This window comes from Sander vitreus, chromosome 7, assembly GCF_031162955.1.
Source record: "Sander vitreus isolate 19-12246 chromosome 7, sanVit1, whole genome shotgun sequence".
NCBI classification, from domain to species: Eukaryota; Metazoa; Chordata; class Actinopteri; order Perciformes; family Percidae; genus Sander; species Sander vitreus.
Window position 1 is genome coordinate 15,528,881 of NC_135861.1, and position 25,019 is coordinate 15,553,899.

General features: G+C 40.2%; 1 protein-coding gene across 1 annotated transcript in view; it reads right to left on the reverse strand.

The window, feature by feature from the left end:
• The window catches only part of cpne5a (copine Va), a 73,075-nt gene that overhangs the window by 10,812 nt on the left and 37,244 nt on the right, over positions 1-25,019 (reverse strand). Inside the window, exons 7-15 of the mRNA XM_078253951.1 lie at positions 23,055-23,118; positions 19,413-19,516; positions 19,066-19,170; positions 17,014-17,055; positions 16,655-16,730; positions 14,800-14,853; positions 14,153-14,214; positions 2,153-2,199; positions 1,615-1,796 (exon numbers count right to left, since the gene is read on the reverse strand). Coding sequence (XP_078110077.1) covers positions 1,615-1,796; positions 2,153-2,199; positions 14,153-14,214; positions 14,800-14,853; positions 16,655-16,730; positions 17,014-17,055; positions 19,066-19,170; positions 19,413-19,516; positions 23,055-23,118 — 736 coding nt within the window. The remainder of the gene's footprint in view (positions 1-1,614; positions 1,797-2,152; positions 2,200-14,152; positions 14,215-14,799; positions 14,854-16,654; positions 16,731-17,013; positions 17,056-19,065; positions 19,171-19,412; positions 19,517-23,054; positions 23,119-25,019) is intronic.

Here is a 25,019-nt window from a genome sequence, read left to right on the forward strand (position 1 = left end):
ACATTTGTGTACTCACATTGAATTATATAGCTAGAGTACCCGAGTTGGTTACTTGCAAAAACAATTGAGACACAGCCAGTAAAGTGTATTGCGACTGGTCCTGGTTAAGGCCGCCATGCTAACCCTGCTAACTGCTAGCTAACGTTACCGGACGACCAGGCAAGTGGGCCACGGCTGTTTACAACATGTAGCCTGTTCAGCGGCCATAGCCGACAACGGTAAGTTATTTTAAGCCAAGTGAGGGGGGGCTGTAAATTGGGAAGAGAGGACCGTGAGTTTGCAGTGTGTTTAGTGATTGTTGCCGTAATTCTAAGCCAATAAAGTGTGTTCAGTTGGGTGGAGAGGATGGCAAGGTTGTTGTGTTTTTTAGTGGTTCCCTACCGTAATTCTAAGCCGAAAAAGTGTGCCTGTCAGTTGGGTACAGAGCTCCACGTGAGCACAGGCTTTTATGACTGTCAATATAGCCAGCATCTAACATTAGCTACTCTGCTGTGCTGTGAAGTACGTCTGGCTATGTGAGACAAGTATCTAGCAACATTGTTGTGGATGCTGTGGTCTCAGCCTGGCAACCTCCGTGAACTTCGAGTCTGGGGAGGAGGGGACGGGGAAACGACTCTCTCCAGTATTTTGAATTTGTACTGCAGTAACTATTTTAAACACTAGCTGTCAGTATTACATATTGCACCTTTAAGTACAAAACAAACAGGGTGTAAATATGACAGATTTAACTTTATTTATTTACTTTCAAGCAAAGCTAAGCTAGGCTAAACACACTTTTGGGTTTCTGTACTGGAAGAAAAGGTGCAACAGTGATGTAGCAGCTAGGTGTGTTCTCAATCATAACACACCACACCCAGCTGTGATCAGGTTCATCCGACTTATATCTTATTACTTTGTAATTTTCATTGCAACCCACAGAGAGTCTGTGCAGTAGTACTTATCTGCCATAAAAGATGGAGCAGTGTGGAATTACTCTTTAAGGGCTGAAACATTTTGAAAACTGTCTGTCTTTGCTCCCACAGATGTGCTTGTCAAACTTGCTTCAACGGTTACAGTAGCTTCCTTAGCAACAAGGCACATTTCTAACCGAAAATATATAATAAAAATATTTCACCCAGAAATCCCACTTTACTTTTAAACCCACTTACAAGACTAAATGATGAAAGAATGAGGCTTCAATTATATGGTGGGATGAATCTTAATTGACAAATTTTAATAGAAACATGATGCAGAAGTTACCCAGTAGGCAGACTCCTCATTAGGCTGTACTATGCAGCAGCCAGAGAACATTAGCTGGCAGAGACAAGCCAAATTGATTTAAGAATCCTTCAGCCTTACAGAACCTAATTTGCACTATAAAAGGTAAATGAAATTCATTCTGAATTATGCATGTCAGAGGTGTAGCCGCATTCATCTCAAAATCCACACATCCATAATGCACGTTATCCATACATGTTGGAGAGAGCATAAAAACGCAAACAAGTGCTCACAGTCAAAGATAAGCTCCACTGGGAGGGCCAAATTAATTTTCACACATAGAGTCTGATTCACTTTATGAACAATTCTAATGCTGAATTAAGTACAGTGTCTGAAATAACCCCAAAGTTTACTCACCAGAGGGAACTCGTGGGAGACCCTCCCATCAGGGGGCAGCTTAGCACCGAATCCCAGGGCAGGGAACATCTTATCACTGTCGTAGTCCTGGATGATCTCTCCCACGGCCTTCAGGGCCATGGCATAGGCATTCATCTGGTATGGGTTCATGTAGTGCAGTGAAGTGGACTGGGACGGATTTCCTTCCAAGACAAGAGAAGTGAGAGTCAGTGATGCAAACCATTAGACTGAGGCCAAACTGACAGCTGCAACAGGAGTAACATGAGAGACCCGAGGCTAAATTGGATGTTTTGAATGAGAGGAGGGGCTCAATGTGACTATCTGGTTTATTAGCAATACTGGAATTCAATGTTTATATTATGTCCTTGACTTATTTTTTTATCGTGCAAACACTTTAATAAAAAGAAAGTTTAACAAGTAAGAATATTACAAGCAAGGAGAAAACTCCAGCCTCCTCTTTGATTAATGGCAAACGTCATAGTGATACATCAGATGATAAATGGAAGCACAATAGGATGATGGGAGTTAAAACACTCACCATTTGATGCAGTGAAATCAATGGCCACTGTGAAGTGAATCTGAGTCCTGAAACAGATGAATGGGGGAAAGAATGCTGTTAACAAGAGAGGCAGGAAAACTCAGCGCTGCAGTTTAATGAGGCTCTCCCTGGTTTCACTGTGCCTTCTGCTCTACTTCTAATCTGACAAAACCACAAACACATCTCACAAAAACCTGGCAAAACTATTAAAGGCAGCGTAATTTCACAAATGGCCACAGAATGAGCTGCCGCGGCTGGCTAAATGATTTGACTAAACGTCACACTGAGGAAAGATATGATGATATTAACACGGCAAACAGCTGTAAAAAGAAAATAATCCCAATTCCTTACTAGCTGTTTTTGACTATAAACTTGTTTGTACATGAACATTTACACAATCATGTATACTGTGCACTATAACCACATCATAATCTTTATTATCATTGTAATCACGTTATTGTCTTTGTTCCATGCGGTTGCTATTTTATGATCAATGGAAAAGTTGAGGTCTTCCATTCACTGCATCAATCTAAAAAAAAAGCAGCCTCACAAAATGTCCAAAGAGTACTGGATATTTTTTATTCATGAACCCGTAATGATAGCCAACACCTTGAAAAGAAACTAAACATGGCTGAACTAGTCGCTGCTGGATTTGCCATAGATAGCTTAGATCACGTGTACTCTTTCATTGTGATTAACACTGATTGTCTTTCCTGACTTCACCTCCATTCAGAAATTCCTACATGTGCAGTATCGCCGATAATGGCACCTTCTTCCTTGGGCGACTCTGACCCCAGCTCATTAATCAGCATTGAGCTGGACCGCTCAGCTGACAAAGGGGAATTGTTACAATGGCATGGTGCTTTAAATTTAAAAGTCTCTGCTGATTTCTGTGGTTAGTTTTGAATGTTTGGCTAGAAAAGCAAGTTGGTGAGTTAGTGTTAAGTTAGAGGGCAGGACTGTAGAAATGCTCACACAGGAACTGTCAGTCAAACTGCCTATTACAGTCGGTCATCAGAGCTTGGCCTGGAAGTTCATCCTCAGACAGTAGCTGCTACACTCTGTGGAAAGTGGGAGCAGCCTACAACATGGTCCAATACTTTCAGTGTCACATTTATAGCATTAATATCCTAAACCCATTTACAACGCACAATCCTTAAAATATCAAAATATACTGTATATAAAAATGAACAAAGAGTTTAACAAGAAAACTTACATAAACGCACAAAACAAACACTAAACAGAGTTTGGGTTGTCTCCGTCCTACTATCTATTCATCTATCCTACTCTGTATAGTAGTTTTTCATGAAGATTCACTGGATAAACATGTTCAGAAATCAGGGCATTTTCAGTAATGTCACTTTCTATTAGAGAAAAGTACAGAGAAACAAAAGGCCAACATACCATGGACACCTGCAGTCTGTCTATCTGTGGGTTGATGCAGGACGAGTTAAATCTCCCATCACACATTGACTGGCTTGGCTTTCACCAATTGTTTTTCTGGAATTGCTTTTCTTTATTTCACTTGTGACGTGCAGTGGGGATTTGTTTAAGAGATGAGCGCACAAATTATTTTGAAACTAAAAAATCAATATTGATTGAGGCTGACTGATGCTGCACTGTTTCTAGGTCTAGAATCAGTGACAGATGGTTGATCTAGGGTTACTATTTTTATCCATGCAATCCTCAAATCTATAGTCCTTGAGAGTGGATGATTCTTCTTTAAGTAATGTATCGCTCTTAGGACTAATTAATGCACCATCATCTGTTCCTACATTTGATCAGGAGTTCATAAATCTGAGCCTTTAATTGGCCTCTCAAAACCTGATTAAGGACAAATCCTTCAGAACAGGCAGTCCAATAATTCCCTATAGGTTTCACTCTGTCCTTCATATCATCACTAACTCGCTCAGCATCTCCTCTTCTCTCAGTTTAGTCCTCGGCTAAAATGACAGCTCCTCAATCACAGCAATGGTTTAAAATAGGTACAAATGTATCTGTGTCATATTAACTGTCCCCTTTCAGTTAGACAAACACCATATGGCAGGAATCTTTGTAATGTGAAATCCCTACAGTCTTTGAAATCTGGGATGAATGGATGTAATGAAAACAGTGTGACAAAGAATGCAGCTAGGACACAGTCTCATCAGTATGTGCTGCAAATTGGCCAACCCAGACTACATCAATGAGAAGATTGGCACAGGGCTTTTCTTGTGTAATGAAATGCAGGCAACACATTAACACAGGAGGTTTGGTTTCACAAGTGGCGGCACATGTAATATTTTTAATATATATAGTATAAAAGATAGTAGAGATATGTATACCACTGTATGCACTAACATTACTTAAAGTCCTTTTAAGTTTCTTTGATGGAGACCTGATACTTTCTGATCTTCAATTTTACTGCCAAAACACTGAGCTTCACTGCCTTATCTTAAATTAAAATACAGATAAAATGATTTTTTTTTTAATGTGCAAAACTAACACAGTGTGTAAATACGTTCTCCTCGGCCTGAGCAAAGTCTGCAGGTATTATTTTCAAGGCTGCATACAGCCCCAACAACCACTAGCAATTAGGTAGGGCGGCCTTTATGTAGCCTGAGAGGCAAAACACAGGACAAAAAAGGTACCCTGCTGCTCGTTAAAGGGAAAATTCAGTGATTTTCAACCTTATCTCTATCTATTTGAACCAGATATGGTGTGAAAAAAGCATGTCGTTATTTCCAATGTTTTCCATGTCTCTGGTGTTCAGCCGGCTGCAGCTGCAAAATCTGCTTTACTTCAGTCCTCTAATGACGTTACAAGAGGATGAACTTCCCTTCTCTTTTCTCTTATATTGCAAAATAGCTGTGCTTCCATCAGCAAGAGGATGTTATGGACAAGAATGTTTTACAGTGTACATTTTACAATGTTTTGACTAACTTAGATATTTAGCCAAAAGAAGAGGCCAAGGGAGGCTGCAGCTGGAGCAGGGAGGATATGGCTGGCGGAGGCCACGGGAAGAGAACAAACACCAACTGCCTGGTGGTGCCTTTGCGTTTGTGCATGTGTACTTGGACAAAGATGTGACCTTTTTCAGAAACAACCAAGGCCTGCAGGGCGATTTTAGGGTGTTTTTTGTCTGCCTCCGAAGAAAGAATGAGATACCAACGAGTACTGTTTACCGGCCAGCTGCTTAACAAGAAGCCACAGGGGAAATACAGCGTGTAGAGCCGACTACATATACCATCAGTACTGATTGGACATCCACATTAAAGATGTAATAACTGAGAAGGACTCAGAGAAAAATATCCAAATGTTTAGCGACCCAGATCTCCCATCTGGACTATGGTGACTGGACAGTAAGACAACAATGGGTTACACTTTACTTGAAGGTATCTACATAAGAGTGACATGACACTGTCATGAACGTGTCATAAACATTATAAACAAGTCATAAACGTTTATGATATAACGCTTCTGTCATTAAGTGTCATTGTCAGACACATGAAACCTAACCCATACGGTTAGGGTTAGGTTTCATGTGTCATGACAGTGTCATGTCACTCTTATGTAGATACCTTCAAGTAAAGTGTAACCCAACAATGTTCAGAGAGGTTTTAGTAAGAAATCAAACTGAAACTATAAAAGTAAGGGGGACATACGCCCCATCCCTAGTGGAAATTATGCATTTGGATATTTAGTATGTGGCTGTAAAACAAAAAAAAACAAAGGGTCAGGGAGGTCTAGAGTGGAGATTGTCATGACAGTTTCCAGATGCAGCGATTCCCCTGACAAATATGAACACAACTGTGCCTCTACTTTAGACTGGGTAAACCCAGCCCAATCTGCCTGCAATTTGATTTCGCCCTTTAGCTCAGGCTGGAAACCTGTACATTTTTCTATCCTGCTTCCGTTACATATCTGCAGGGACCAATCACAAACTGGCTTATCCACCTGGCGCGCTATTGGCGGGTTTAACACGATGACGACAGAGAAGCGACAGCAAGCAGCTTTTTGTTTACAAGGCGGCCACTTAAGTGCAGCGACCCATTGATGCTGCTGTCGCTGCTGTTTTAAAAGATTTCAAAGGCAAGTTTTCTCTGAAAACAGAACAGAAACTTGCCCTGGAACAATTCCTACAAAAGAAGGATGTGTTTGCCTTACTACTGACCGGCTTTGGTAAAAGCCTAATTTACCAGCTAGCCCCGCTGGTGGCCAAAAGAATGGAGCTCAGCTCAAACCCCGTTGTTGCAAAGTACGTCGGATCGTTGGTCTGATTGGTTGAAGGACTATCCAATTGCACAGCATCATTTGAACTATGCCCGTTGATCACGCCTCTTGTGCAGTAGATTGAGCTTGGTCTGATGATAGCCAGACTACTTCTGTTTCCCTGTAATCTCAAAACTGAACTGTGCCATATATACATTTAAAGTGAAGTGCCAATGTTCCCCTGTAAACAGGACCAACCAAGGCACTATCTCAGAATGAAACACCAATCTTTTAACATCAAAACAGATAACAGATAACAAACCACTATGCAAGCAGTCAAATATAAAGTGGCAGAAGAATGACAGCCAAGAAATATCTATTTTCAAGAAACAGTGAACACAAAAGGGCAGTAAAGAAGAAGAAAAGAAAATGGTGTACTCCTGTAACAATACCACTCTGCAGTCGACCACAGAGCAAACCTTAATGAAATGGAGAAACAAAAACGCATCACTTTCTACCATTTCAGGGCAACAAGATATTTTGGGATGAAACTATTAAACCTTAATAAGATCTCCACACAACAGAGACTCCACACAAGCACTGGCACGGCCGATCTCACTGCAGATTTGATTTAAAAAGAAAAATTTGAACATGCAATGAAAATAATTTAAATCTTTCATTAGCCTCTCAGAATCAGAGCAGCATGTGGCTTTTGGACTTTAATTACCTCTGTTTGACTATATATCTGCCCCAATTGAACATTAATGAAAATGTATGAAAAACCAATTCATTGTGAAACCAGTCAGGATGTAATGGTGTGTCTGGAGAAGAAATTGCTTTTTTACCCTCCGCTTCAGAAAATCATCTGAAATGCATCATGTTACTTGATCACCTGTTAGAAAGGGAGCAGTAAAGCAAACACGTATGAAAGGAGAATCCAATAGAGGAAAAGATCAGATGTATTTTCTTTTTCTCAGATGTATACAGGCTGATGCAGGATTCTGATCATATTTCTCATCATCTCTCTGAATGGCAGGGTTGGCAGACATTCAGGTTCAGCTTCTTTTTTTTTATTTTTTATTTTTACAGTTGCTTGTTATACATTTGCATGATTTGAAAAAAAAGTAATCTTTCACCCAGCTACAGTAGTACAGAAGCCAAACCAAAACAAAGAGATCCATTGGACAAACACTGACTGTGCCAGAACCCATACATTGCTAATTTTGTTCTGTCTGAGTCTGACTCAAAACATTTAGCAACTTGTGTTTTTCTAGAAACTTTCCTACTGCACATCGATTTCCAATTGAAGTATGATTTTAAGTAAGATTTTCTGAAAATGTGTAAGATTAGGACATAACAAAAGGATTCATTATAGTAAAAAAAAAATGCTTTTGTGTTAGTGATTTGTTGGAATATGTGTTTGCTCAGGTAGCTAAGATCTCCTTTTTCTATCTTGCTGATGTGAGCTGCTTATTTCCTCGAACACTATCTAGCCATTTAAAACACCAAACAACTTATAATGAGAAGATACATACAGTACATTTAATCTTCATTGGCCCACTGCATGTTTGGCCATCCCAGTGGGGCAAATCCTTTTGTTTTTAATGAGCTTTTGTGAGTTTTTCTCATCCACATTTGAAGGGCTAAGGTTGTGGGGCTGTGGTTTATTTTCATAATGTGGGTGTTTTGAAGTCCTTTGAGACAGAAACAGTTATTAAGGGTTATACAAATAAACCTGTCTGACCTATCTTGGTGAATGTTCAGTGGAGAATAGGCTATAAAGGTTAATACGATTTTAAAGTTGCCTGAAGGTTTTCCAGATTAAGTGACCAAAACAGCATTCACCTTTCCTGAACTCTCTTCAGTTAAACACTGTAAGTCTGTCATTTCCTTTTCCATGGCTACAGTTAATCTGGATCCCATCATGGATAAGCAGCAGCACTCATTGTTTCATCCCTCCACTGCTAGCACTAGTAATCTTGTTTATTTTCTTTATCAGTCTGTCATGCAATCTGCTCCAAGCAGAGGATCTGTTAAATGCTTTTATTTAGCTTTTCTTACTTGATAAATCAGGTTATTTATGATTGTGAAGATTTGTTGTAGTACACTTTTATGTTTGCGGTTGTGTCACAAATCTCTTACATTAGCTACCATAGCACATATAGATTACGAAGATCTATTGGATAACAGCAGTGCACAAACAATATCTTAAAATATTTTGGCTTGTATATCTAAAATATTCACATGTTCTAGCGAGCTGCTGGCTCACAGACACCAAAGGAAAGAAGGGAAAGCACACATTCACAAATCAAATGCAATCTATATATTTGGAGTTAAATGGATCAGTGTTTCAGTAGTAAAAACAAGTAGTCTAATAATATTAGTTAATATAATACCAGGGATAACTGAAACAAGTTCAAGACTATTTCTGCATCCTACATAACTGTCATGTTTTTGATGGTATCTTCCAGGCAATTCTTATCTCTGCTGCTCCTTACGAGACTTCTAAAATACAAGGACTTCCTTTGATGACTGCACTATTCAAAGAAAACATTAGGGAGAAAAAAACAGAAGGAAAAGAGGCTGCAGTGAGTCTTTCATGATGATTTAAAAGACCTCAAGAGAAAATATCAGAACACAGATGCTGGAGCAAAGTATTTTTTGGGTTTTATTTTATATTCAAATTGCCATGAGTGTTTTTTAAAGTAATAGTCTTTGTCATCAGCCCCTCTCCCAAACATGACACTAAAACCTGAGGAGCTTTTAATAGCACAACATGTAACAAAAAGATGGAGTACCACTCTACATAATGCGTCACTCCCCATGCTGGGTCACATTAATTATTGGAGTAATCTCTCTCGAATTTCTGTTTGAAACAGTTGCGTTGTTACATCCACTTTTCATTTAACATGATGGATACAAAGCTGTTTCAAACTTCAAACTGATGGTTTTATTACGAGTTCAATTCCAATCTGTTTTCAGAGTACTGACATTAAGTAACACATGGCTGTCCAACAGATTTAGGTGAAGGTAACAAGTGTGCTGCATTGGAAAGTAGCTGCATTTATGTTTCTTCTAAAAAAATAATCACAATTAGAGCTCAATCAGATTCCTGTCAACACAATCAGAATAAAATGGCTCTCAGTAGGATGTAGGTTGAACATTTTAGAACCATGAAAAAGATGATCCATGTTCTTCCTGCACATGTTTACCCATTTGCCTTTCTCAACCATCTATGAATACACAATGTTTATTAGTTTACTATTGAATTGAAGGCGAGCCAGCAGTAGTACATTCTAACTACTTATTCCTGAATTTCCCCTCTGGGGATCAATAAAGGCTCATCTCATCTCATTTACTTCAATGAAAACGCATAGCAGGTAACTAACAATAGTTCTTAGCATTTGAAACAGGTCAATATTTACGTTTTCTTTTGCTGGAGTGCTCGATTTAGTGTATTGCGCAAACAATATTACAGTTAAGCAATCTTTTGTCAGCTATGTGTGAAGACATCTGCCAGAAATTTGGGCAGTATTTTTGGTGGTGAACATCTTTGACCTCCAGGTTAGTGGCAGCGTCTTTCTCCCCATATTTAAGAAACAGGGTTTTGCCATCTGAGGAAAAGCATTCTACACTTCTTTCTGTTGTGATATTTTTCTTTAGATTAAATTTGAGTTGATTTTTGGCTCTGAAAAATCATTTTGTATATGAAAGCAAAATCCAATAAAATAGTACAATGTGGTCTTGAATCATTTGCAGACAATTTTTTGTTTATCTTATTTCAGGGTCTCATTTGGGACAGACTGATTACAGATATTTATTATTCCACCAAATCCCTTATATCCCACACATTTGTCAAGAGTAAGTTATCGCTCACTTCTGTCTTTGAGCTTCCTTTTTCCCAAATGTCATGCAGAAATATGTCTGCATCCAATCAAAGCAAGAACAATAGTGGGAATACAGTATGTGTACATGGCCCAGTATCAGCAAATCCCAGAGCTCACATTTAGAACTTGGTTAAGTGTTTATCTGCGGTTTTGTGAATATGAAATTATATAAAGGTACACCAACAAAAAGACAAGAAACCCCATTAACTGAAATATGAATCTAAATGCTTTACATTAAGATTTGGACCTACATTGTATAAGTACTTGTTGTTTGTCAATTTTCCTTCTCCCTCCATTGTATTACTTTACAGCATCTTAAAGACCAACTAAATCAGAGGTGAACATGTAGTAAGGATAAAAAACACTGTTACTTTAAGTGCATGTATGTGTGTCCATTTGTGTGATCTGGAGAGAGACCAACAGGACAGATCTGGGCTACTCAGTCATCAACAGCAAAGCAGCAGAAAACTAAAACCAGGGCAGCCACTGATCCAATGAGAAACATTTCCATATGTGACAGGTTGTTCGCCTTTAATTAAGCTCTCAGATCTTCTCCATATTTGATCATATTCATTCACACTATGGGCCCTATTTTAATGATCTAGGTGCATTTAGGGCATGTACAAATCCACTTTTGCTAGTTTAACGGTGGAAAAAATGGTCCATGCGTCAGGCGCATGGTTCAAAAGGGTTGTTCTTAGTGTCTTTAAAGTGCTAATATTATGCTTTTTGGCTTTTTCCCTTTCCTTTATTGTGTTATATACAGTGTTTGGTGTAATGTAACTACTTTTTTTCAGGGTAAAAAGTAGCGTAACGCGCTACTACTGAAAATTTGGTAACGAAACGTAGTTTCTTTTTCAATTCGGCGCAACGTTACTTTTCCCAGGGACAGATTTGACAGCGACACTGCCTTCTCAGCTGCGCGCTCACAAGCTCCACATGGGACGTGACAGAGGCTGGTAGCAGAGCAATTATGGCAAGCGAGAAGCAGCCAACGCTAACTTTTGAGAGCGTTTTAAGCTTCGTGGCTTTTTGCTGGACGGCGCTCTGAGCCAGGCAGACACAAAGCTGACAACCTCACAGATGGATGCGGTGGAGACGGGCTCATACATACACGCAGCGGACGGCTGTGAACTTGTGTCGGTTGCATGGACAAGCAAGGATTTCCAGAAAAGAGGCTGCATGTGTCTACGACAATGCACGGACCATCGTGGCGGACAGACATTACATAGTATACACTAACACCGTGTAACGCCGATGACCTGCCGTTCAACCCGCGCTGGACTCGTTCGTAATCAATCAGCCGTTACTCTGTCAGTAGAGAATCCATTATACAGTGTAGTTCAGACACTTCACTGATAAACCATAGATTGGCTTTATCAAAGATAGTTTTTGTATAATTAACTTAAGTCTCTGCCAGAGACACCTGCTTTTAAAAGTAACGTAAAAGTAACGAGTAACGTAAAAAGTTACTTTCTATAGGGGGTAACTAAGTAAAGTAACGGATTACTTTTTTAAGAAGTAACGAGCAAACTACTTTTTAAAAGTAACTTCCCCAACACTGGTTATATATCTTTTTTGTGCATGTTATAGGTTTACAAAGTGAAAAAGTCCACCCCAAAGGCACTTACCATCTCCAACAGAAAACACTGTTCACAAACTGCTCCAAACAGCTCTATTGTAGTCCAGCCTTTAGTTCCGTGATGAACGTGCGTCACTTTGTAACACGTTATAATGCTCGCCTAGCTGCTAGCATGGCACTCCCTCATACTCTGCTTCTGACTGGCTAGTAGTCCTTTCCTAGCTACTGCACATGTGCGACTCCCAACAAAGATGGAATATAAGTGTGATGTCTCACTCTGTAGCTAAAACAGAGAGCTCAACACAGGGTGAAAAGAGGAGCTGCAGCAATGTGCAGTACAACAAAAATATGGTGTTTTTTGAAAATTAAACCATGTAAACCTTTTCTAATATAACCTCTAAATACAATTATGAACCTGAAAATGAGCATAATATGAGCACTTTAATAATCATAGGTGTGTTTTGGGCGTAACATGCAATAAACCAATCAGAGTGTCATCTCCCATTCCCTTTAAAAGCCAGGCGTGTTTGTACCTTGGCGCATTGCTATTATGATGGCGGATTTGCTAAGCAGGAAGGAGAGATTTTCAGGAGAAGAAACTGATCTGCCCGTGCGTGAAGTGAAAGCGCTCGGGCAGATCATATCATAATACTATTTCACATTGTAATATTTTTATTTTTAATCTTTTGCATGTTTGTGTGCTGCTGCAAGTCCCTGTGTGTGTAACAAGCATAGTGTGCACACGCTGTGCAGGAGCCTAGGCGCATTTTACTAATAAAAATAACATTTCATTAAAATAACAATGAAATGCTGTGTTATTGAATGTAGACCAGGTTTTTGTTGGTCAATGGCGCGATCACTTTCCGTTGCCTCAAGACAGCAATAGGCCAAGAATGCACCTGAACACACCTCCCTGTAAGACCAGCACGCCCATGGGTGCACAGATGGACACAGGTGCATTTGCTATTTAAACAACGGTTGCGCAGGACGGGAAATTGACAACTGCGTCGGTCTTAAACTAGCAAAGACACTTGTGTTAGACTTTGCGCTGTGCCGGGTGCAAGATAGGGCCCTATAGCTGTGAATGTGGACAACATCATCCCCTTTAGGGCGCACACTTTACTCACATGTCTCATGTGGAAACCTCCAGGCCACTGAGTAAACGCAGTCAATAATAACACTGAAGAAAATGTGGACTGGTGCTGCATTGGGCAGCAGGGTAGATTGGAAAAAAGGATGAGTCAGGGGAGCCAAAGTAATGCATTTAGATCTACTGTATTAAATCTCACAGCAATGATTATGCAGCTTATTTCCATGTATTAGTCACAGCCATGACATTTTTACAATGCCCACAACACTAACTAATGTCCTCTGTATTGCTGTAGCAAGTTTTAGCAAACGAGTTAACTCCTAGCCTGGGAACCAGACAAATCTGCAAAGTGATGTTTTATTTGTTTTGGCAGATATGTCTGGTCCCCCTCCCGTTCAGACAGATTTCTAGTCGGCCAGGCCCTGGTCGGGCCAATTACAACGGTTTATCTCATATGGGGCGGGTTTCAGACGATGACTTAAATCTTGCGGAGCCTTTGCGCTTCACCCAAAATGCGTTATGACGTCATTTTTTACATTTGAAGTCGGCCTTTGGCCTATGTGAGGCATCAATATTTGTTTGGTTTTCACGTACTTCCGTATTATTAAGTGCCAGTCGGAGAATCGTTGATCACAAGCACATAATGAGCATGAGTGTAACCAGTAGCTAAATGTATCCTTTACAGTAAGCCAGGGTTGTGCAGGTTGTGACCAACTCTTTATTAGTTTTCACACCATTCACACAGAATGTCACAGTGTCGCGTTTATAAAGCTGACATATTAATGTTAAATAAGACAAAAGTAATTAAAGATCCCTTGACCTTGCTAAGAATTCTTAAAATTACAACTCTTTATTGAAAGAAATAATATGCAAATATTTTTCATTTTATTAGTTTAACTACTGGACACAAGATGCCTTCTACTTAACTGAAAAGCCCATTCTCAGTATGTGTGTAATGAAGGTTTCAAGTTTTCACATCACACTACTGTAAGTTACATAACTGTCTTTCGGACTAGTTGTGATGTCTTGTACACCTTAAACTCAGATTTAAGGTGAGCACAGAGAAACTTTCCCCCTTTAGCAGATAAATGAGAAATCTGCCTTCTAGTGTCAAACTCTGCATAGATAAAAATGAATTATATGTTCTCAGACTTTCTGTGTCATTGCCCTACGGAGCCTGGCACATAGGTAATATATACATATACTGTGTATGCATAAAAACATAATTACCAGACAAACATTTGACTTACCCTCCTTTGATGTAATCCAGGAAGGTGTGCTCTGACTCCACATTGAATGACAACAAGGACACCTGAGAAAAAAAAGGTCCAAACAGATTATGTCATGCTTGGTAATTAAGGAAAGTTAAATCTACTAATCTACACATTAACACTGACCTCTGAGCTAACCACCCACAGAATGATTTTGATGCCTGGGCAGCATATTAGTATTACAGTCACTGAGAGTGAACAACAGTGTGGCTGTGCACTGATGGATGATCAGTGTGATGGATAACTAACCACAGATTTTAATTGCAGAGTCACCGCATAAAGCAAGAGCAGCCAAAGTACTCAGGCAGTAACAAAAGCTCTGGCTCATTTATAAGCATCCTTCACTGCTCTTCACTAATAGGACACAGACAAGAGTCCCTTCATGCATTACTATAGACTTGGTTATTCCCCCCATTCAGGTCACAAGAATGTTTTCCCATCTACTTAAATGTCTTAAATGTCCACTGTCTGGATCAAAAGCCAGGAGACTGGAAATGGGACAAAAACATTTAACAGAGCTAAAATGCCTGGTGCAAACCACTTAGGGGAAACTTCCTGATGAATACAAAAGCAAAGGGGTGTGAGTGCACCAGGAGGTTTTCTCTTATCTCAGAACTCAGCCTCACCGTCCCAGAGTGGATGTATCTCTTTTTCTTTATTTTCTTCTTGGCGTTCACCACCTGGTGTGAAGGTAGAATAGAAAAGCAGGATGATGATACAGTAACGTAAACTTGAAGCACAATTTTTTTTTTTATCCACCCTTGGGCAAGTAATAAAAACATCTTTGTCATCCCACACCATGTCTGTAAGGGTAATGGAGAATAGGGCCTGAATCCAATAACTGCAGTAGGTGAGGATGAGATAACATTGATCAAGCCTCACAGCAAGATACAGATTATTCAGGGGGATTTTAAAAGCACCTACTGTACACTGTACTGCACATTACCAAGCTATGGGATGGTGGATCACCATATCTGTCCCAACCATTTACTTGTAATAAACAGAATGATAACCACATACAGACTGAATTACATTAAAACACTGTGTAATGTGGGCAACTACAGTACTCCCTGCTTTAAATTAATGTTAGAGCCTGCAGGCAAAAACATATGCACAAAAGTAAGCCATCACGGTCAAATATCTCTACTGCTTATATTCTATGGGTCTGCACACAAACATAAAGCACAAGCCTGGAAAAACTGTGCGGTATAATAAAGTAAAAGGTATCCCACTCTCTCTTTTTTTCTCCTCCGTTCTGCCTCTGTGGTTTCTGACGCTACTCCTCAACTCCTCCAACACAGATGATGCCTCATAGCACTGCGGCCATCACTCAGTCACTGCCAGGTTCACATAACATCACACACACATCACCCTCAATTACGGCATCCTCTGTTGGCATTAACCTGCTGTCATCTCAATTCACAGAGCTAATGTTTGCAGGCTCCGTTCATGTCAGGTTGAGTACTGGAATCTGCAAAGAGTTAACACCGTGGCCGGTGACCTATTCAAATTCTTAAAGTAAAAAAAAGAGGGCTTCATTTAGTTTTTCACCACATCTTGAAAGTGATTCAAGGGCACTGACCTGGCAAAGATTGTATGAAGAAACTGCTGCGTTTCATTTTCTAATTAAAATACAGAAAGGTTTGGTGAAGGGTAATGGATGCACCTTCTTCTGCCATATCAGCAGTGTGAAAGGGAAACTCTGCATGCCACTCACTTATTCTGTCTCACTCTGTCTCTCCTTACATATCCCCATCTACCCACCATCCTCCCCCTCTCTCCATTGGCCCTGTTCTTTCCTTAAGCCACCCCCATGACTAATTTACAGGCTAATGTAACATGGCAAGTGTTTTAATGAGCAGGGACCAATAGGAGCCTCCCAGCGCCTAGCAGTAATACCAATCTAACCCTCCAAGGACCATCCAAAAAAACTCTAATCAGCAGAATAATTCTGCTGTTTTCCCATTTGCATTGTCCCCACGTTCCTCATCTGGTCAACTGCACCAGGGTGAGGAGAGACAAAGGAGGCCAGCTGCTAATCTCAAATAGCCTGGCTCAAACAACCACAGCCTCCTAAAGTCATTCAACTTTGGATAACAAGACCTTGCTAAGCCAAAGGGCACACTTATTTGGTCTAAAATCGAACTTGGTTTCTCACACTTATTCTCAGAAATGGAGCTTTGGTTGGTACGTTTTGTGCCAAAGAGGCATCCACACTTCATTCAGTAATAGGTTGTTCACAGTTCTGTCCAGCTGCAGTATGCTCCATGTGCTTCACTTGGCTTGCAACACATTAAGTAATAGATGTGGATGCACACATATCTTATATATATTTGTATACAGATATACTGTAGACATCAGAACAACCCTTTTCTGATAAGTCTAGACACCATGCTGTTATAAAAAAAATGAAATGTGTAACCTCAAATCACTGTTTTAAATGAAGCTCCTCTGCTCTGAGGCTAAACAGTCTCCACTCACCTCGTAGATGTTTAACTGATTCTGACCCCGACATAGCTCTTTATAAATGGTTGTGAATTCACCGATGAAATCATGGCTGGAGAAATAAGACAAAAACTGCATGACAAGCTGTTCATTCAGATACAACATTCAGATTCAGTACAACCCTAAGTGCTAGAAGATAAAAAATAGTTTGAGGAATTACAACACACAGCCACAGATGGAATCTAATAATCAATATTGCTAAGAGCAAGTAAAGAGCAAGTAAGTAGAACAGATTGTGAATGTGTTGTTGTTGTTTGTGTGTGTGTGTGTGTGTGTGTGTGTGTGTGTGTGTGTGTGTGTGTGTGTGTGTGTGTGTGTGTGTGTGCATCCATTACCTCCCGTCTCTGTCCCAGTCATACACCTCCACTTTAATTGTCCTGTGAAACACATCAAAAGAGAGGGAAGTGTTGAGCACGTTGATTTAACACATATGCCACTACCTGAATGTCCTTGAGGGGAAACTTCACAGTGAGCATTTCTGAAATGACGCAGCAAAAAAAAGAAGCTATTAAAGCTCATTAATTGTTAATGAAGGCTGAATTAAATCAAAAAGAGACTGCTCTGTGTTTTAAGATGCAAACATCTTTCTATGGAGAATCTAAATAAATTAGCTAATGACAAATCCTTTAACCTAGACTGAGATCATTACACATTCACACAGCTTAGTTTCTGTAAAAAAAAAAGAAAAACGTGAGATTTTAATGAATTGTTTACTAGTGGGTTTGTGTTTCTCTCAGAAGAGAGAGTTTGAGGTTGATAGAGTTGCCAGAAGTTTGGGTAAAACATTTGCCTGCACATGTCAAAGATAGAAAACTAACCTCTTGGGAGGAAGCATATTTTGCAAGTTCCCAAAATAAGTTGGAAGGCAAGAAACCAAATAGGTAAGCCTGAGATAATTCACTGAAAATAAGGAAAGCACTTCCTCTTTTCTTCTTTATCTGATGGAAAGATCAGTGGCCTACCCCCCTCCTTCCATCAGCTGCTGTCAACCATATGTCTCTGGGTCCAGGGGGAGGCAGGGTGATAAAGGGCTGCCCTGTTATCCTGACCTGAACTCATTCTGTCTGCACTTATAACAAACGTGTGCAACCCACGTAGTGCAGAGAGAGATAAGGCAAAAATTCTACTCTGAATCTGTCACAAAACCAGTTCTCACTTTAAATACTGAAACAACATACAATACAGTCAGATTTCAGAGTCAGAGAAAAATCTAATCTTTCTTGTACTTTTGACTAAAAAACTAATGTGTTTCAACAGTTAGGGCAGATGATTCCCCAGTGATGTCAGTCAACATCAATTTTCTCTAATGTAATTTTCTTGCAACTAATGATGCGGGTCATAAGAGGCACTACGACACGATCAAATCTACTGGTGGAGATACAGAGAATTAGTTCCTGGAACTTATTTTGGTTCCTGCATCCACTGCACGTTTGAGTGGAAATGGAATATCTGATCACTAACAAAGCAAGATGACTACAAGAAATTTGATAGATTCACATGAGGTCAAAGAAGTTCAAAGCCTTAGAATTATTGCACATACATACCGTGGGTCAAAACGAGGCAATTCCCATCAATTATTACAAAGCTATTATATTTTAAACATGTTTAAAATTTGCTGAGAAGTAGAGAATAAAAATAATGAAGATTGCAGTTTTGCTCTGCTGTGTAGATCTTGGAAATAGAGTATGTCAAAAAAAGCAAACTTCAAATATTTTACAGGAAACGTCGAGGAGGCCCAAAAACACAGAGGTGTTTGGTGTTTTAAGCCCCCAACGTCGCATTCCAGGCAGCGCAGCAATGGTTATGTTTAGGGTTAAGGTTAGGGTTAGTTGCCTGGAAGGCGACACTGGAGGCTTAAAACACCATCGAGCAAACACAGAATCCTCAAAAGGGAATCCTGCTTCTTTCATGCGTCCTCTCCATCTGTCTGACCCAATTAGCTTCTCCAGGCAAGTGAGCAGAGACGGGATCAGAGGGTAGAACCTCGTTTGACACCCAGCGTGGTGGAGAGAGCGAGGTTTGCACACACGCACGCACGCGTACACACACACACACACACACACACACACACACACACACAAACACACACACACACACACACACATACACACACACAGATCTGAAATACTGGTTTTGGGTAAATCAGTGAACAGCCAGGCAAGGTAGCATGTAGTCACAGACAGGCCTGTAAAGTTCTCTATTACAGCAGCAGATAAAATAACAGTAGAAAATCAATGGTGTCTAAATTTGACACACCCAAACCATTTTGAAATAAGTACACAGCATATTGAAATGCTGCGTGTCTTTGATTTTCACTGGAAAATTACACTCCATCTGAGTTGTGTGAGTGTGCAAGACACTTTATTGTACATCCTCATTCGTCTTACCTGTCATAGTCTCCATTGCAGAGCGCTCTGACAGGGATGGAGAAGGGCTGCCACACAGGGTTCAGCGTGTTCTTCACCACTTCGGTCTTGTGGCAAATGGTAAACCTGGAGACGCAGGTCAACAGAGATTAAAAATCCTAAAAGACACAGCTTTAAAAAAAAAAACACAGCAATACAATCTTTCTGCTATGCTTTTCTCCGAGATCATGTCTATATGAATTCCTCTCTATGCAGCTGAGTTCAGGGGATTTCAATCTAATTTTCTCGACCTTGGTTCACTTCCTCTTTGATCTCCACGCCCTCCTACATGTCCCCCACTGAGAAGCAGATGCAAGAGACACACTCACGTGCCATCCTCGTTGCTTCTGTAGAAGACCATGAAGGGGTCTGACTTTCCAAAGAAGTCCTTTTTATCTAGTTTGTTGGCACAGAATTGCATGGTGGCATAATCCTTCAGAAAAAAAGGAAAAACAGAGAGTCAGAGAAATGAAAAGACAAAAAAGTAAAGGACATTGTAAATCCATGCTTCTGCCTCTGTCTGCCTCCTGTTGTTTGTTTATACATGCTGTGTGCCAAGATATAAAAGCACTGAAGCACCAAATAAAAGCAAAGTGCTGACTGAATCCTAATAAGAGCAGAGCAAAACCAGCCAGTGGTTGCTCGTTTCCAAAACCTGCAAATGCATTCATTAGCATTTCTTTATTATGCAACTCCTGCATAACAAGTGGATGGGATAAGGGGTATGAAATTGAAAATACCTTGTTGGGCTGCATATAATCATAGTAACAGTATGAGAGACCATGCAGAGGCAGAAATGGATTCTAAAACCCTGCATATGGCTGTGTACAGAAGGATATCGAGGGTGTGAGTGCAGCTAATGATACATTAGAAAAGCTAGTATTATCATAATTATACTCATTTAGGCAGCATTTCAATGTGCACTGCTATTACAAGGACAATGAACATGCCCCATAATACGCTTGGCTCCAGATAAGTCTCCCTGTGGTCAAGGTATTAGTCTGCATTGTATAATGATGAGACATAGTGGGCACAGATTGGAAAAGTAAATGTCCACATCAGAAGAAACTCTGCTAAGTATGCCTTGGACAGAACACAGACCACCTTCTGAGGCAACCACTGATAAAAAGATAGATGTGACTACATAGATATTTAGTAAAAACTCCTGAAAATTGAGCTTATTAAAGCAGGGCTGTTGTATATCCATTAGGGGTGCACGATTCCGAAAATGTCTCGATTCAATATCGATTTTTAGGCTCAAGATTCGATTCAAAATCGATTCACAGTATGTAAATGTAGTTACTTTTCCCATGTGATTGCAGTAGACATACAATAAAAAAAAAAAATATATATATATATATATATATATATATGAATCGATTTTTGGAATTCTATGATTCGATTTTGAATCAGTAGAGCTTGAATCGCGATTCGATTAACAATCGATTTTTTTGCACACCCCTAATATCTATCTATTTATCAATTTCTACAATATAGGTAGAGAGTACTCTTTCCAATTTGTGTAGCTGGATACAGATCAGCCAAGTTATAGAGACATCCACTGTGCAGTTTGTACCTTAAGAGTGTGAAGCTCATCAAGGGGGTGGATTTTCACAATAACATCTAATTTGCAATGTTCCCATAGCGGCTTGTTTTTGCTGAGGTCAGTTATCCAAGCCCTTAAAAATACAGGCATCCTATAACTGTCCTGCTCAACTCTGACACAACCTCTACAATTACACTATCATGGCAACACAGTGCCTTAAGCCTTCATTAGGCACAGATAACACATACCCACTTTGGTGCCTAGCAGTGTTCTCTCATTAAGTGGGGAAAGAGGCAGAACATTAATTTCAGCCACTGAGGTTTAAGAGCAGCAGGGGGATACTAGTGTAGTCTGCATCCTTCTGTCCTATTTTCTGCTCCTCCGAGATAGCGCTGCATGGGGTAAGTGGCAGAGCAATGCACACTGTCACATTCGGAAAGTGGGACTGGTCTTTCATAGGAATACGAAGCAATGCAGACAAAACCTATGACCTCTTCGGGATAGCACACTGTGGGTGTTTGTCTATTAAGCCCATAAGCCTCAGGCGAAGGATTTTGTCAACGTGAGGAGCAGTTTTACATATGCAAAAAAAGGAACAAAAAAACTACAGTGATAAACTGAAGAATATTTGCTTGAGGGAAATATGTCATACAATCCAAAATATCAATGGTAATTGGGCTTATTGGTGAATATAGGAATGGTTATGATGGAGTATAATTGAATGGTAACCTGGTGATTAAATACTGTACATACACTCGAAAGAAAGACATGAAAGAACTATGTATATCTTTATATGAACTACACCATATTTGAACAGGCAGAAATAAAACACTCTGTGGTTAATTGTAAAGTGGTGCCTGCTTTACTTACTAAAACAGCCAGAGCTGCTGCTGGACTGTGAGGAAGATCTGAGAGAGAGCCAGCCACTGCTCAGCATGTCATGTGCCAGAGTTAACAACAAAGAAAAAGCCTTTGATCCATGCAGAGGCTGCTGCTCAGTCTAATGATACCTGGCATTTCCACCACGAAGGGGAGAGCCAAGCCGCTTCTTGATTAAGAGTCCCCGCAGAACTTCCCCAGTTGATTCCCACTCTGCTGGTTTCAGTTTCCCCAAACAAGAGTTGCAGTTTACCTCAGGCGAAGCAGCAACTTGGCTACCTCCATTTATTGGTCACAGGGGGATTATAGAATAAACACCATCCAGATGGATGGTAACAATTTCAAACTGCTATAATTCACAGGTGTGGGACTTGTACTGACAGCAGGGTCTTCAGATAATTCAACTATAATATGCCTTTTCTCTCAGTTCCCTTTTCTTTACTCAAACATGAGGTAGTTCCATTCAGGGTCAAATTCTGTGTAAACAGGGCAGGTCTGGAGTGACATGTCAAGTCTGTGTCTCTCTAACTGAGTCTGGGAGAAAGGAAACGTCATTTGTACCAGTCATGATCATTTGCATTTATATTACAAAACCGCTTCTTGAAGTGGTGCTTTGCAGTGATCATGCTTACTTCTATCATTGCAGATCCACCGCACCTGATGACTCACAGCAGCCCTTCAATGGCTGTGCTGGCTTCAATCCAGCAAGAGCCAAATCAGTATTGTTATCTCTGCAGTTTTATTATCAGCATGGCTTATCTGTCTCACTCTAATCGGGGGCTGTTTATTTGTCAGGAAATAAATGGTGCTATTAGTAAAACATCCTCAAAGTCTGGCACAACAACTGTGAAACCAGGTGCTTTTTACGCAACATGTATGACTGGAAGTTGCAAAGCTTTTAACCATTAAATGCATACATGAATTAGGATATCATAAAACATTCATACAGCTCAATGGCTTGCTTTATAGCCTCAGAGGAAGGCCAGTTGTTCTGGCCAATAAGTCTTGCTACTTTGCCGCACTGGCAACAGTATAATGTGATTATTTACTATCTCCATTTAGCAGTGCAGAGAGAAAGCCAATGGGCATTAGTAGACACAGGTTATTAACACAGATTCATGAATTAACACACCACACATAGGAGAAAAGGTCTGTTTTAGTGATTGGAAGGAAGGCCAGCTCATTAAATAGCCATTCAAACTCACAGCATATTCACTATGTACACAATTTCCAAATGACCAAAGCAATGGCAAAGAGACATGGCGTATCCTGCTGGTTTAATGGGGGCAGTTATGACACAATATATGTAACTGAAGCCAAGGCTATTAAACAAGCCACTTCACTTCAGCAGGTTTTTGAATATTGCTATATTTGCATTATGTGACTAACACAACATGGCATAATCAGCTGCAGTCAATACGTTCAATTGCAGCGTTGTTAAAGGGCCCTTTTCAAATTAGATCAGTGAACATTGCAAAACATTTATCAGGAAACCTACATTGTAAGCAAATAAAAAAAGATATGAGTTTAAGCTGTTAAGACTTACTCTGCAGTTTCCCAGCTCCTCAGCAGACAAGATAATGGTCCCACATTTCTTCCCAGGTATGCCACTGTGAAAAAAAGTGTGAACTAATTTACTCTTACGACAAAGATTGTTCACAGCACAACATTAAAGATCCACTCGATAATTTTGTTTGTGGCTTGAGTGGCACTGAGAGGCACTGTGTCACCTCCTGTATGCTATTTCCACCAGAGAGTATACCAGACACTTAAATAATAATAAGATTAACATTCATACAGTGTTTTCTGCAGTAACACTTTTCACTTGAGGCTGATAGTACAGTTGTTGTTTTTTACAATTACAGCTTTAATCACACAATTTCTGAATTGCTGCTGTTGTTGTCATTGGGATGTTCTTTTGTGTTTTCTTTCTACTTTTTTTTATTTATTTTTGTGGCTTTTCTGCCTTTAATTGATAGGACAGCTAGGTGAGAAAGAGGAGAGAGAGGGGGAAGACATGCAGGAAATCGTCACAGGTCGGACTCGAGCCCTTGACCGCTGTGTCGAGGCATAAGCCTCTCAGTATATGTGCACCTGCTTTACCCACTGAACCAACCCAGCCACTTCTTTCTACTTTTTTCCATTTCAATGTTCTTTTATTTTCTTATATAACGCATTACATAGTGTGACATTAGAGTGACAGTCTGACGGCTTTAATGAGCACACTATTTTGTTTCACCACTGTCTTTGAATCAAAGAAAAATACTGGTTCTTCAGTTTTGTATTACAATATGGAACCAAACTGCTAAGACACACAACTCTGATCCCTGTTTGCCAGCATTACACTGAGCCTTTAAAGCTCTGCAGGTCTGCAGTTGTTTACCGCCAATTCCCGCTCCAGCAGATGATCAAGACATATCGTAGCACAACAGAGGTTCCCTGTGTGTCTGTGTTTCTGTGCTTCACCTCTTCAGTAGCATGACATCCAAATAATGCTAACAAAAATAGAGACAGAGTTGCTCCCAGGTTTTCCTAAATGTTTTATAGCTGCATTTTTTTTAAAGCGGAACAAAATGGGATTTTCTTTGATATCCAGTCTCTCCAACTCTCTGCATCCACTGAAGCTGTACCAAGAACCAGAGCCCATTCCACCCAACACAGAGCAAAACATCATATCTACTTTCCCATCATACAGGAGCACTCCAGCTGCTGGCAGTCTTGTCATCTTTTCAGATAAAGAAGGAAATTACATGGGAGTCCTGCAGCGGTCTTAGCTGGAGAGCAATCATTAGAAGGTCAGACTTGCTGCAGATCCTCATCAAGCTGTGACAGTTGATCTGACTGGCAGTAATAATGGATTCCATATTGCTAAATGGGAGGCATCCTTTGACTACAGCAGCAGAAGCTTGCATTATTTACAAAGATAGTCATGCACAAACCTGCAATGGCTAAACATACAGTACTGTGTATGCCAGGGGACCTATTAAGAGATGTAGCATGTTTTCCTAGCTCGTGCAGAAAGTGTTGTAGTGTTTTTAAGAGCTATGGTACAGGGTGCTTCCACTAACCTTTACTGGCCTCTCTCTGGTTTCCCAGGCCCATAATACATGCATCTATAAAAGCAACTGTATGATGTATCAACTTTGATCAATACCTTAATATAAATCTACTGACCAAAAGCATCCAACTGGAAATGCTGCACAGCCCCCATGTGTGCAAGAACATGAGAAGAACTTGAAGAGTTGAAGAGAACTTTTCTACTCAGCCTTTATTGAGGCAAAATGTAAAATGAAGCCATTACACTCTGAGAGGTCAGGCCCAGTTCATTCCCAGGTTCTATCGTCAAGCTCCATGGAGACCAATCTCAAGGTGAATTAACTGTCCTTGAATTATTGATGTTTCCCTCTAAGTTGCCACCGTGCAGTTTGATGATGCCTCAAGGAGCCAGTAAACCCCTAACCAATGAGGCCAGTAAACACTGCACACTCCACAGGTCAAATGATCTCCCTGG